This window comes from Triplophysa dalaica, chromosome 7 (assembly GCF_015846415.1).
Source record: "Triplophysa dalaica isolate WHDGS20190420 chromosome 7, ASM1584641v1, whole genome shotgun sequence".
Classification (NCBI taxonomy): Eukaryota; Metazoa; Chordata; class Actinopteri; order Cypriniformes; family Nemacheilidae; genus Triplophysa; species Triplophysa dalaica.
In genome coordinates this window covers 24,660,803-24,675,541 of record NC_079548.1, presented here as the reverse complement: position 1 = coordinate 24,675,541, position 14,739 = coordinate 24,660,803, and the positions used below count along the sequence as shown (strand labels likewise).

General features: G+C 44.2%; 1 protein-coding gene across 3 annotated transcripts in view; it reads right to left on the bottom strand.

Moving 5' to 3' along the window:
• The window catches only part of tex2 (testis expressed 2), a 79,123-nt gene that overhangs the window by 29,658 nt on the left and 34,726 nt on the right, over window positions 1-14,739 (bottom strand). For all 3 annotated transcript variants that reach the window (XR_008907151.1, XM_056752659.1, XM_056752660.1), the window contains exons 3-7: window positions 13,508-13,708; window positions 12,970-13,288; window positions 12,474-12,691; window positions 7,450-7,593; window positions 7,267-7,366 (exon numbers count right to left, since the gene is read on the bottom strand). Coding sequence is in view for 2 of the 3 variants with exons in the window: in XM_056752659.1 (XP_056608637.1) it covers window positions 7,267-7,366; window positions 7,450-7,593; window positions 12,474-12,691; window positions 12,970-13,288; window positions 13,508-13,708 (982 nt within the window). In the remaining variant the exon portion in view is untranslated. The remainder of the gene's footprint in view (window positions 1-7,266; window positions 7,367-7,449; window positions 7,594-12,473; window positions 12,692-12,969; window positions 13,289-13,507; window positions 13,709-14,739) is intronic.

Below are 14,739 nucleotides of genomic sequence, written 5' to 3'. Positions count from 1 at the left end.
ATTGCACAACGTACAGTGACATACAATGCAAGTTTGCAATGGAGCTTTAGATACATTTAAGCAATGGTTACTATAATAAAGAGAAATAAATGTGAAATTATGTAGAATACAGGGTATTAAAATAATAATGTAATAAAGTAATAATGCAATTTTCCTCAATACTGTAAAGACTAGAGCTGCTAGTCAAAGAGCCACCCATCAGAGGGAGCCATCCCCTGAGTTCTAGGATGGATCTTCATGCCACACCCTTACTTCCTGTATCAACCATACTTAAGCAAACCATGCCTAACATACCATGCGAAGTATTGCCAGTTATACACTATCTGCCTTACCGAGCGTTTATACCATTTGGATTACCTGTTATGACCATTGTTCTTGTTACTGGATTTACGTTTATTAGATTACCCCTATTGTCTTGGTTGCTTATTTCGATTGACCTACTGTTACGGATTTACTGCCTGGAATACAACTACGGAACTACCTACTGGATTGTGTTACGTTTACACTTCAATAAACCCCTGCATATGGATTCTATCCAACTTGTGTCGAATACCTTACAAATAGCATGTACATTAATGGACATGAACTGAAATAAATGCTATGTTGGATTTTCAACAAAATGCAGACAATTGTTCAACTGCAGGATTACCATTCCTATTAATTTCCAATGTGCATATTATTTACATGATATAAGTTATGATGGTTAACAAGACGCTGGGTAATTTACATAATTATAATGTAAGTATCAATCCATAAGTATCAATTAGTCCTCATGACAAATAATGTTAGAGTTACTGTCGCAGGGCCATTTACAATATTTTGATGTTCGAAATATCAACACGATATGAGAAATAATGGTTAATAACATGTAATAGAAAGGTAAGTGGAGTTATGGCAACAATAATTCTGCCTTAATGATGTTTCCTCAACCGAATACCATGACAGAGCAAGATAGCAAAAGCGCTTTAATACCTGGTACTTGGAGCATTAAACTAGTAAATTGTTCATTTTGATGAAGTAACAGCCAGTACAAATCAAACCACATCAGCAGCCACAGTGTTAATGCTCTTGTTAGTTTGGCCTTTCTTAATATCATGCAGATCGTAAGAGACGAAAATCAATTTTCACTGGCAGAGTCATTGAAAATCAGAGTTGAGACACTCCCATAGATGTCGTTTGAAGAATGGAATGTTTTTGAACAAAAAAATAGTTTAAAGGTGGCTTTTGTTTCTGTGGTTAAATTTTTTTATAACGACTGCTCATAAAATAAAAAAAATTATCCACCCTCTCCCAGTATAAATGATTTAATAAAATGTCCAACTGACTTCAATTGGTTCAATTTTCTTTGTAGTGTATTTACTTGCAATCAATCTGTTAAAATACTTGTGCAATTTTATGTAAATGTTTTAACATAATTTAACCTTTATGTTATTATTTAATTTAAAACAAACACTGATTAATACTGTCTCTCATCAGACAAAATGTTACTATAAATGTGATCAACATAATAATCACTGCATATAATGTCTTGGTATTTAGGGCAAATTGCTGCAAAAACCGCTGATTGTAGACTGACAGTTAGACCTATTGAGAGGTCCATGAATCACGTGATCACGCGGCAACAAGATCCCAACTCTTTTTTTAGCGGCTCTGCTATTAAGATGTGTAGTATTTTGTCTCCAGGACATTTTTCTGCATTATATGTCCATACAAAGATGTGGCTTATTTTGTTAAAAACGTCTTGGTAACGTATGTAACCTCAGTTCCCTGATGGAGGGAACGAGACGTTGTGTCGAGAACGACAGATGGGGTTCGCCCTTGAGAACCAATCAACTCTGACTACTGTGGAAAAGGCCAATGAAATTTGGCGAATGAAATTTGCATGCCGGGCTCCGCCCCCGGATATCCCGTATAAAAGGAAGCCGGCGTGCAGCATTCATTTACCTCTTGTTCTGAAGAGCCTGAGAGCCTCTCACGACTGCAGCAGAAGACGATACGTGTTTGTGGCATAAGGGACACAACGTCTCGCTCCCTCCATCAGGGAACTGAGGTTACATACGTAACCAAGACGTTCCCTTTCTGTCGGTCTATCAACGTTGTGTCGAGAACGACAGATGGGGGTGCCTATGGAAAACGCCACAACGCTGTATCGCGTCACAATCTCAGCGAAGCGACGGAAACAAGCCTGGGCGTGTCAGCTCGAAGCTTCGTGAAACTGTAACCTTCCAGTGTGGTGGTCGGGTGGTCCCAGAGTTTTCTTGGAGAAAGATGGGTACAGCCCTGACCGGTAACCTTTCACGGACAGGGCCTTAGCTCTCTACTGGCGAGAGGCCGTCCGGCTCGGGTTTACACCGGGTGAGCGCAATTCTTAATCGGAGAAGCGCTGCAGAGGCCACCTCCTCCCCGTGGGGAGGAATATGGTGGAGATATATAAATGGTCTCGTCCTTGGAGGAGAACGCATGGAACCTGCGGACTGGGTAGTTAACCGCGAGGTGGAGGTCCACCTGGGGAAGCTCATGGGTTACCATGTGTGGGAACCATTGTCATGAGGGTATAGGAGACGGAACAGCCCACGGGGGGGGGGGGGGTGTTACTGAGTCTGATAGCACCAGGCCGGTTAGAACTATCTGTGATAGGTCACATGGTATCCCGGCCTAAGGGGGAAGGCTGCTCTGCCCAGCCAACCCCCAGGGGGTGCTTGCTTAGTGATGGATGGAATGCCTGTTCTTAACCAGTGTCTGGGTAAGAAGGAAGGTTGGTGAGGTACCAATTTTCTTAGCCATGTGTTTGGGTAAGAAGAAAAGTCTTACTCAGGTGAGGAAGATCGGAACCTCCGAGGGGCTCTCAAGAGGGAATGGAGCGGAGATGAGGCCGATTCCGCCCTCTCGCGCCTGTTAGGAACCTGGTGACCAGGTCGTGTTGCCCTAGAAACTTTCCATCAACTGATTCGTGATGAGTGGCAATAGCGACTACATACACTTCCAGTGTGGAGGGGAGATGTTAGTCTCCAGTTTCGTGAGAAGGGGAACACAATCCTGGTCAAGCACCTCAGTGGGTCTTTCTCGTTGAGAAAGACACCAGGACGAGAAGAGGCACCGTCTAGAGCCGTGTAACCGCCTAGTAGATGGGGTCCTAGCCTGGGTGATGTTCTCAGCTGTATAGGGGGAGCAGCCATCTCAGGATCTTCTCATCCCGTCTAGAGACCAGACATGGGAGTTCCAGTGGTCTGACCTGGGATACCAGAACGTGTCCTTCCCCTGAGAGAGCAGGTCCTCTGTCAGGGGAATGGTTCAGGGGGAGTCGCTGTCCAGAGCATCAACTCTGAAGCCAAGTGTGGTTAAACCAGTGCGGTGTAACCAATAACACTTGGTGCTCCTCTTCCCTGACCTTGCACAGTGTCTGTGCAAGGAGGCTCCTGGGGGTGAAAGTGTGCTTCCGCCCACATGCTGAGCGCCAGGGCATCCGTGCCGAGGGGGGCCTCAGTCAGGGAGTGCCAAAGCAGACAATGGGTGGTGTCGCGGGAGGCAAAGAGGTCTATCTGTGCCTGTCCGAACAGCACCCAAATGAGCTGGACCGGGGATGGAGTCGCCACTCTCCGCAAGGCCTAAATTGACGAGAGAGCGCGGCGGCTGTCTGGTTCAGTTTGCCTGGGATGTGTGTGGCCCGCAGGGAGCGGATCACCTGCTAACTCCACAGGAGGAGGCGTCGGGCAAGTTGTGTTAGCTGCCGTGAGCGTACGCCACCCTGGCGATGTACGGTACGGCTGTCATGCTGTCCTGGAGCACCAACACGTGCTTGCCCTGCACTAGAGGCCGGAGCCGCACAGCCCACAACTCTAGGCAATTGCATGCCAGCGCAGACGGGGGCCCATCCAGTTCCCCGCTACTGCGTGCCCGTTGCACACTGCACCCCACCCCTGCAGCGAGGCACCTGTCGTGCAACGTGCCTCGTAATCTGCCCGAGGGGAACCCTGCCCGGAGGAATTACACGGAAGACCAAGGGGTTAGGGTGCGTCGGCAGCAGGGCGACATCACCATGCGCCTGCTGTCGGTGTGCCACGCTGTCCTAGGAACTCAACTCTGTAGCCAGTGTTGAAGCGGTCTCATGTGCATTAACCCGAAGGGTATTACCCCCGCGGAGAATGCCATGTGTCCCAGGAGCCTCCAGTTCCAACACTGACTGGGCGCGTGCTGCGGACAGCTGTGCCGACAGAGTTTAGTTCCATACCGAGAAAGACGATGCTCTGCACTGGGGAGAGTTTGCTCTTTTCTCTGTTGACCTGAAATCCCAATCGATCTAGATGCCGGAGCACCAGGTCCCTTTGTGTACACAACAGATCCCACGAGTGTGCTTGTTCAAGGTACGCAGACCGGTGGGGCGCAACCCGCCGTCTTTCTTGGGAATGATGAAGTGCGGGTCGTGACCCACTGAACATCTTGGTTTGAGGGACCACTCAATGCCTGTTTCGCCAGAAGGGTGGTGACCTCTACCCGAAGTACGGAGGCGTCCCTGCCTCTGACAGAGGGAGAGATGATGCCCTGAAACTTGGGAGAGTCTCTGGCGAACTGGATCGAGCAACCAAGACGGACCGCCCGCATTAGCCAGCGAGACAGTGTTGGCAGCTCTCGAGCTCCCAGGGACTGTACAGGGTGACCAAGGGGGCAGTCTGCTTTATCATTCCCACGGGGGGTGGTTCGTCGGCTGGCGAAGCTAACCATCTGTCGCGGGGGGTCCCCGGAGGGAAGGTTGGCTCCGCCTTTTTACCTGCCTGGCGGGACGAAGGTACGCACTGTCGGTTTGAGAGTGGTGACAGCTGTCGTATATGTACGACCTCACACCTCGCCAGGGTGTGAGGTCGGTTCGACGAGCACAGTCCAGTGGAGTGTGCGATCGGCTGCAAGTACACCCGGGGAGAACGGAAAAACTCTTTGAGTAAGTGGGCGCCAGGCCCTGAAAAGGGCCCGGCCTTGGTGATGAGGCAGGAGTCGTCTCGTACCGACCGATCAGAGCCGTGTCTGTGAAGGTTCGGGCCCGATGTTGTTCTCCCTGGAGTCTTCCCGTCAGAGTCCCTTCACGTGAGAAGTTTGCTGACGGGCTGGAGGTTTTCCCCCACGACCTCTGCTTCCGGGGTGCCGCCTGTGGGGGCACAGGAACCGGAATCGATGTCGAAGGGGTCCTGGGTTGCAGGAAAGCAGACGTCACGTGAGATCTCGGAGGCCTTTAGGCGGCCGAGTCGCGGTGAGAAAAATGTGATTAATTGCCACTTCCTGCTTCACCGTCAAAAACTGCTGAGCGCAGTCCTCGACGGTGTTTACCAACAACCCACTCTGCGAGATGAGTGCATCAAGAAAGCGGACTTCCTTAGTCGCCGGTAGAGCGCTGTCAGCGGCGGCACGGAGATCCTGCATTATACCCAGGTCGGCCTTACCCTTGTGGGGCTCTCTCTACTGTCGAAGAGAGAGGACCGGGCCCGAAGATGTTTGTATTTGTATTTTTGTTTTGTTTTGGCCCGTCACGGCCGACTGCCGGCGAACAAAACAATAAATACAAAAATGTTCGGGCCCGGTCCTCTCTCTTCGACAGTCCGGTCGCTCGTTCTCTTATATGCTCCCGATCTCCTACGTGATTCGAATCACGGCCTCGCCCCGCCTACTCCACTACAGACACGATATAGCGTTGTGGCGTTTTCCATATGAACTCCATCTGTCTGCTCGACACAACGTCGAGAGACTGACAAAAAGGGAACGTCTCGGTTACATCTGTAACCTCATTTCCCTGATCGAGGGAACGAGATCGTTGCTTAATATCGTAATGAATTTTGGCATAAAAGAAAAATCTATAATTTTGCCCCATACAATGTATTTTTGTCTTTTACTCAAAATGTTCCCATGCTACTTAAGACTGGTTTTGTGATCCAGTGTCACATTTGAGATAGCATAAGGGTGAGGGAATGATTTTCATTTTTGAGTCTTCAAATTCAGCAATAGTACAAAGTCATATTGGGTTAGCAGTTCCAGAAGAAAACTTCTCTGACATATCAAGAGCCGTGCACCAGAATCTCATATAATGCAGAGTAAATCATGGGAACAGATATGCAACAATTATTTATAAAAAAAATACTCATGCAAATGTGTAACTAATCTAGAGCAGAACATTTTTTTTACCAAACCCTGGCTAAAAGTTAAGTAACCAACGGAAATAAAATTAGGGTGCAATGGAAGAAAATTCATTATTTTAGGAATGTAAACGTCTCGGTTACGTCTGTAACCTTCGTTCCCTGCTTGGGGGAACGAGACGTTGTGTTGATAGACAGACTGGGGTTTGATTCTGAGAACCTATCATCTCCGAGATAAAACTAAAAGGCCAATGGGGATTGGCCAATGGCCCGCCCACGCCAGTCTCCGCCCCGTACATACAGGTATAAAAGGAAGATGGCGGCGGTCATTCATCACCCTTTGTGCTGAGGGACCTGAGAGGTGCTCCTTGCAGCGGATCAGCAAAGCGTTGTGGCATGAAGCGTCAGGGAACGAAGGTTACAGACGTAACCGAGACGTTCCCCTTCAGTCGGTCTCTCGACGTTGTGTTGAGAGACAGACTGGGGACTTATCTTAACAGGCCACGGCGCTGAGCCGTATTACGACCTCAAGCTGAGCGACATTGACTAGCTTGGCGAGTCACGAGTGAGCGGTGCAGCGAGATGTAACCTTCCAGTGGATAGTAGTGGACATACTGAGAAGCCAGTACTGACAGTCATCACGGACAGGGCGTTCGCCTTGTAAGTGAGGCGCCATCCGGAGCCGTCACACTGGGAAAAACACTGCTCTCCTCATGGAGAGTGTGTTACGGAGACCACATCCTGCCGTACGGGAGGTAACATATGAAATACTGACAGGGGATGCAGTCCCCACTCTCCGAGGCATTCACTGACGAGAGAGCGCAACGGCTGTCTGGTTCAGTTTTCCAGGGATAACGTCACGTCATTGCGGAAGGCAGCAATATCACTGGGGGGAAGCCCGGAGAGAGAGTGTACTCTCCATCCCCACAGCTCTCCTGTCAGGGCCGCTCTGAGGCAGTTACCCAACAGGGTAGAGGCCTCCTCCTGCGAGGGTCCGCATCTCTGACGGGCCATCCTTGGAGGGCCCAGTATCAGAGGGACCACCGTGGGGAGGCAGGGCTGATGGCTGATATTCTTCTTCACCATAGAATATCTCCACAGTGTCACCATACAGAATACAGGTAGGCCCAGGGTGTAGATCAGGTCTTACCTCTGTAATCTATTGATGGTTTGGAGGATCTGAGGATTTTGGGAATAGATATGCCCATGTCCAACTCGGTGAGGGTTAGCTCATTCATAAAGTACGGGAGCTGTAAAGTGACAAAAGTACACAAGTTACACTTTCGCAATAAATATTTGGTTACAATGTCCGACCTGACCACACTATGCTCACCCTAATCTTACTCAGCTTCTTCTGAATCTTTTTGGACACCATGTCTGCCCAGTATTTCTCTCCAAGAAAGTCCCAAAAGATGCGGCCCAAGAGAGCATTGACCCAGGCTTCTGACTCGGACTCCTGGCCATGACTGGCTGGAAACTAAAAGACAAATAGTTTCTTAGGCGTAACTTCAAAAAGGACAAAAAAGCACAACAAAAGAATTATAAATGTAGCACATAAAAGCGACACATTTGTTTCACACTACACATGGAAGAATCTCAACCATTACAAAAGAAGAAGCACATTGTGCGTTCAGAATTTCAGGTGTGTACACCATTCATTGAAGCGAACATTTACTTCTAATAAATTATGAAAAAACCTTAACATACATAGCCATGCGGGAATCAGTCAATCCGCTATATTTCTTCTTCATATGACAGAAGTTTTGTGCATTTTCCACATAATAAAAGAAGGTTTGGAACCATTATTTTTGTGTGAAGTGTCCATTTAAATGATGAATTTGTTTTGTGCAAAATAAGTCTGTTTAAAGTAAAAAAAAACATACCTGTGAATAAGACAACTTTTGATTAGACTGTTCAATTACTTTTGATGCCATGAAAAAGGGGGGAGTGACATATTAAAGGCTGTAATTCCTAAACCCTTCAGTTAATCTACATGTAAGTACACTCATAATAAAGATGAGAGTATGCCCCTTAGGTCAATATCCATTATATAACTGTAACTTGAATACATTTGGGTACACAGCTAAAATAACATACTGTTAAACTGTTCTAAGCTGTTTGACAATAGCCATTCAGAGACAGCCTATGTGCTTGTCGAGATTTATTGTACCACATTTTAATTGGCTAACTAAAATAATAATTAAAACATTCATGTAGTTCACTATAAGTAATTACGGTAACACTTTATAATAACTGCACGCTATGAATCATTTGTTAAGCATCAGTACATAGTTAATTAATCATTTATGAAGCATTGGCCCCACATTAATAGACTTTAGTAAGCAGTTTATAAATACAGCTATAAATGCTTTGTTCTTGATTTCTAAGCATGTATAAAATAGGCTTAATAATCAAATTTTCATACTTTATTAAGGATGAATTCATCATTTCTAAATTAAGGATTACATTACTTACAAACCAGTTAGTTAGGAGTTGTCAGTGGTTCATGAGATCATTTAGAAAGTGTTAGTAAATGATTAATAAACTCTTCGAATGCACATTTATACATCTTATTATTCTGACATATAGTAACAGTTACTTAATTGGTTAATGAATGCTTTTTTAACACACATTCCTGCTGTAATTCATGATTAATTAAGGTAGTTATAAAACATTTACTAGTTGTTAGAGAACAGTTTTTTGTGAGCTCATCTAAAGTGAGGACTATGTATGCCTTGTAAAGCATTTACAAATGAGAGTTGCATATCACTTCACAGTTATATTTTTTCTGGAGGTGTGCAGGAATTAAAACATTTTCATAAGTTTATTTTTCATTTTATATCAATTCATTTAATGTTAATTTATATGTTCAGTTGTACAATTTTAATATTGCAGAGGTTCATTTTTTATTTTATATTAAATCGTTTTATATTCATTAATATGTACAGTTGTACAGTTTAATTTCTTTTGCATCTTGAAATAAATATTTCTATGTTCTGTATCCCTCTGTGTTTTTTTTCCCGATTTCTGTTTAGAAGAACTGAGCCTTTAACTCTCATTTGTAAATGATTTACAAGGCATACATAGTCCTCACTTTAGATGAGCTCAAAAAAATAGTTAACTGACAACTAGTAAATGTTTTATAACTACCTTAATTAATCATGAATTAAAGCAGGAATGTGTGTTAAAAAAGCATTTATTAACAAATTAAGTAACTGTTACTATATGTCAGAATAATAAGATGTATAAATGTGCATTCAAAGAGTTTATTAATCATTTACTAACACTTTCTAAATGATCTCATGAACCACTGACAACTCCTAACTAACTGGTTTGTAAGTAATGTAATCCTTAATTTAGAAATGATGAATTCATCCCTCTTCAGGGTGCTGGAGGGTTCATGGGAATTTGCCCAACCAATCCACATGTGTTTTGTGGATTTGGAGAAGGCATTCGACTGTGTCCCTCGCAGCATCTTGTGGAGGGTGCTCCGGGAGTATGGGATTCGGGACCCTTTGCTAAGGGCCATCCGGTCCCTGTACGACCGGAGCAGGAGCTTGGTTCGCATTGCCGGCAGTAAGTCAGACTTGTTTCCTGTGCATGTTGGACTCCGGCAGGGCTGCCCTTTGTCGCCGGTTCTGTTCATAATTTTTATGGACAGAATTTCTAGGCGCAGCCAGGGGCCGGAGGGCGTCGGGTTTGGTGACCACACGATTGCATCTCTGCTCTTTGCGGATGATGTCATCGTGCTGGCCCCATCAGACCAGGACCTTCAGCATGCACTGGGACGGTTTGCAGCCGAGTGTGAAGCGGCTGGGATGAGAATCAGCACCTCCAAATCTGAGGCCATGGTTCTCAGCCGGAAAAGGGTGGCTTGCTCACTTCAGGTAGGTGGAGAGTTCCTGCCTCAAGTGGAGGAGTTCAAGTATCTGGGGGTCTTGTTCACGAGTGAGGGAAGGATGGAGCGGGAGATTGACAGACGGATCGGTGCAGCTTCTGCAGTAATGCAGTCGCTGTACCGGTCTGTCGTGGTGAAGAAGGAGCTGAGCCGCAAAGCGAAGCTCTCGATTTACCGGTCAATCTACGTTCCTACTCTCACCTATGGTCATGAGCTGTGGGTCATGACCGAAAGGACAAGATCCCGGATACAGGCGGCCGAAATGAGCTTTCTCCGCAGGGTGGCCGGGCGATCCCTTAGAGATAGGGTGAGAAGCTCGGTCACTCGGGAGGAGCTCAAAGTAGATCCGCTGCTCCTCCACATCGAGAGGGGCCAGCTGAGGTGGCTCGGGCATCTTTTCCGGATGCCCCCTGGACGCCTTCCCGGTAAGGTGTTCCGGGCATGTCCCACCGGGAGAAGACCCCGGGGAAGACCTAGGACACGCTGGAGGGACTATGTCTCCCGGCTGGCCTGGGAACGCTTCGGTGTCCCCCCGGAAGAGCTGGAGGAAGTGGCTAGGGAGAGGGAAGTCTGGGCATCCCTGCTTAGACTGCTGCCCCCGCGACCCGCCCCCGGATAAGCGGTAGAAAATGGATGGATGGATGGATGAATTCATCCTTAATAAAGTATGAAAATTCGATTTTTAAGCATATTTTATACAAGCTTATAAATCAAGAACAAAGCATTTATAGCTGTATTTATAAACTGCTTACTAATGTCTATTAATGTGGGGCCAATGCTTCATAAATTATTAATTAACTATGTACCAGTGCCGGCTGCTGATCTTTTAAAGAGGGGAAGCTCATTTCGGCCTAAATCATAAAAATTGTCCATTTATTTATATGTAAATTCTGCCCTTTTCAAGAAAATGCTCTGTAACCCATGTCAAGAGACATGGCCAGCAGTACATTTTCTTTTTCACAGCACTTCCAGTCGGCCAGCTAACTTTGTCATACCAGGAGAGCTGAAAAGACCTGTTACTTTTCCCTATCTTTTGCACTAAATCAATCTTAGGTGTTGATCTGCCCTGCTGTTTAATTCTAAGTTTCTCCTCGTAAGGAAGACTTTCTAATGGCTTTGCCAAAATCAGGTCGACAATATTAGCACTGTCTGCCATCGTGTGCCGTTTGCTAGCTGGCTAGTTCAGACTATATGAATTAATGAACAAACAATCTAATATATATATATATATATATATATATAACTCAACGGGAGGAAATGTGGGAATTATGTTAAACTGAAACAATGAATGTGGTGTGAAATTGTGTGAAATATACGATGAAGGTTGCAGCAGTTTGTCTTTCGACTACACATGCAAAATCCGCGATGGGACTGAGTTAAAAATGGAGACACAGAGTGATACGCGGCATAATCTGAAGACCACGCCTACACCCACACCAACCGTCTCTTTGCATTGCGAGAAGCTGCCGCCTCCTTGTCATTTATGATTTATAAAGAAAAGGTCTAAAAGCTGATATGTGACAATGTGTATAGCAAACAAGCTAAAAAAAAACAAGAAATACGTTTTTATAAGCTGTCGACCCCAAAAAATGAGCGTTTTAGGACATAAAAGTGGATTAAAAAGAGATGACAGACCCTCCAATCATCACACAGACGCTCGGAGTCCGGGCCAGCCCACTCCTCCATTCATCCCAAAGACGCTGAGCGTCCGTGGGCGGGACATAATCGCAGCATTATCCAATGACCGTCTTGTTTCTAAGCACTGAAAAAAACTGTTTAAAGCAGCCCCATTGAAGTCAATGGACGCTCGGCTTCAACAGAGTAATGCACTGTACGCTACGGGAATGAATGAGAAGGAAATCGAGTCAGCCGACCTAAGTAGCTGATTCTGAACGAAATTGTTTTCGTTCGAGATGAACGTGTTTAACGCATTTTTAGTCAATAAAACGTTAACATAATAGTACATATATTTGACCATTCATTTTTTGACAATTATAGGGGAAGCTGAGCTTCCCTTGCAGTCTTAAAGAAATCGCGTCTGCTATGTACTGATGCTTAACTAATGATTCATAGCGTGCAGTTATTATAAAGTGTTTCCGTAATTACTATATTTGATATTATACTCGACACAACATTTACATTTACATTTATGCATTTGGCAGACGGTTTTATCCAAATTGACTTACATTGCATTATCCTATTCATTTATACTTAGGTATCTGCAATCCCCTGGGACCGAACCCACAACCTAACGCAATGTTCTTACCACTAAACTAGAGGAAAGCTTTATACAACAATGCTTTATGTTTGATAAGCATTCATTTCTCATTCTTTCTGATCTTTCATCATCTTGTCAAAGCACACGCATGCACTTATGCAGAAACAGACACTAACATTGGTCCCTCTGTCAACTGTATCCACCTAAAACTTTATATATGTTGATAGATTTTGTTCCAGACCTTCTTAACCGTTCCAGGGCTGCTCCCAGCACTCTGAACAGGGCTTGTGACAAGGCTTACTGTAGAATGACTAACATATTTGGCCATGTAGACGTTGTATTCCAGAACTTTTTGTTTGACACTGGCACCAAGGTCCTTTGGTCTGGGATGAGAGTGGATCACTTGATCCAAACTGCCTTGACTACTGCTGCGGCTGTGAGTCAAACCTGCTGACAAGCCTTGTAAGACCAAACATGAAAATAACATTGGTGACTAGGCCATGGGTTCAATTCTCAGGGAACATGGATGCTGATATAAAAAGTATCAAAATCTAAATGTAAAACACTATGAATAGTAAACACTTTACTTAGGGTGGTTACAAAATTTAGTTGGACACAAACGAAAATACCAACATTGTAAATGTGACTACAATCTATAAGTGCTCCATTTACATATTTTGTTTGTTTGTTTGAGAAACAACTTGCAGTATAATTAAGTGAATAAGTTTCACTCTTACTTGTAGGCAGGCCCAAGGGCTTTCTGGCTTCTGATTTCAGTTTGGATGCAAACAGCATCCGATGGAACCACTCCTCCTTGTCCCTGCCTGTCCTCCCAAACAGGTAGAGAATAGGTTCTGTGTGTGCCCTCTTAACTTCTACGACATTGCCCACCCCCTCACTCTTGTCTCCTACTGCAGGGGTCTTTTCCTCCGTCCCCTCAGTCTTATCTTCCTGGACTTTAGCCATGAAGTCATCCTGCACGTCCAGCTCAATGCAAATAGGATACTTCTTATTCCACACTCGTTTCCTGGCCAAGCCGTGAGGCACCAGGTAGATCTGTTACACAAAACCAGAACTTATATACTGTATACCTTAATAAGTATCTTTCAAACCTGCCTATACTCTTTTTTTTCAAGTAGTATGTGTTTAAAAGGGTTTAGGGAGTTGATACGAATTACAATTAATCCTGTATTAATTCTATTTTATGTGTCCATAATTTCTATCTATGTTTACAAACATAATAAAAGCACACACTACCATCAAAAAGTTTCCTACCTTACTGTTAGTGAGGTCATAGATTTTCTGGCTAACATAGGTGACATCAGGTTTGGGCTCGTTAAAAGTTGCCCGGCGGGGAATATTGCGATTTGGTTTTGACAGTCGCAGGATGGAGCCCTCCAGACGCACATACACAGAGTGAGTGTGTGTGGCGTGATACGTCTCTGGGTCGTAGCTGTGGATATCATTCATCCAGCCCTGTATACGCAAGGTCACATTTAACAGTAGAAAATAATAGACACAGGAACACAGAATGACAATAATATCTGAATCTTGAGTTGTGAGAAAAAGCCATGCAAATGGTGAATAGTGATGGTAATGGTGAGAATGCATTTTTCAGTTCAGAACTATTGCTAAAATGAAATATTTTTTGTCTGCTGCTGATCTTGAGGTAGTGATTCATGCATGTATCTCCTCCCGCGTGAACTATTGTAATACCCTTGGGAATAAGCCAATCTCTAATTACTAAACTGCAATTGGTTCAGAATGCAGCTGGGAGTCTTAATAGCACCAAACAGGGAGCACATTACTCCAGTTTTTAAGAAGCTGCATTGCCTTCTGGTAAAATATTGCATTCAATATAAGGTGTTTCTGTTGGTTTTTAAAGCACTACTATTGTTGTTCCAATTGCTTCTATTGTTTAACTCATTTGTAAGTCGCTATGGGTAAAACTGTCTGCTAAATGACTAAATGTAAAGCTGTCAATAGTATGGCTCCAGAAATATTTAGAATGTGATTCATATAAATATTTGTAGACCTAAAAGATCACTTAATTGTTTATTGCTTTCAGTTGGTTTCACAATTGGTTAATGCATTTGCTAAAATGAACTAACAATGAACGAAACTAATGAAAACATTTTTTATGTTAGTTAATTTTTAATTTCAGCATTTACTTGTACATTAATGAAATCAAACATTGTCACTGTTAACATTAGTTAATGCACCATGAATGACATGAATAACTGTAATGACAGGAACTAACATTACACTCTAAAAAAAGGCTGGGTTAAAACAACCCAATTTGGGTTATTTTGGTAACCCAACATTGGGTCAAATATGGACAAACCCAGCGTTGGGTTATTTTAACCCAGCCAGTTGGGTTAAATCTTTGACCCAACATGCTGGGTTGTTTTATTTAAATCAACTTTTGCTTAAAAATTACATTGATGGTTTAAAACAAACCCGAAATGTTTAAAAATAATAATAACAAAATCACAGAGAAATACTCG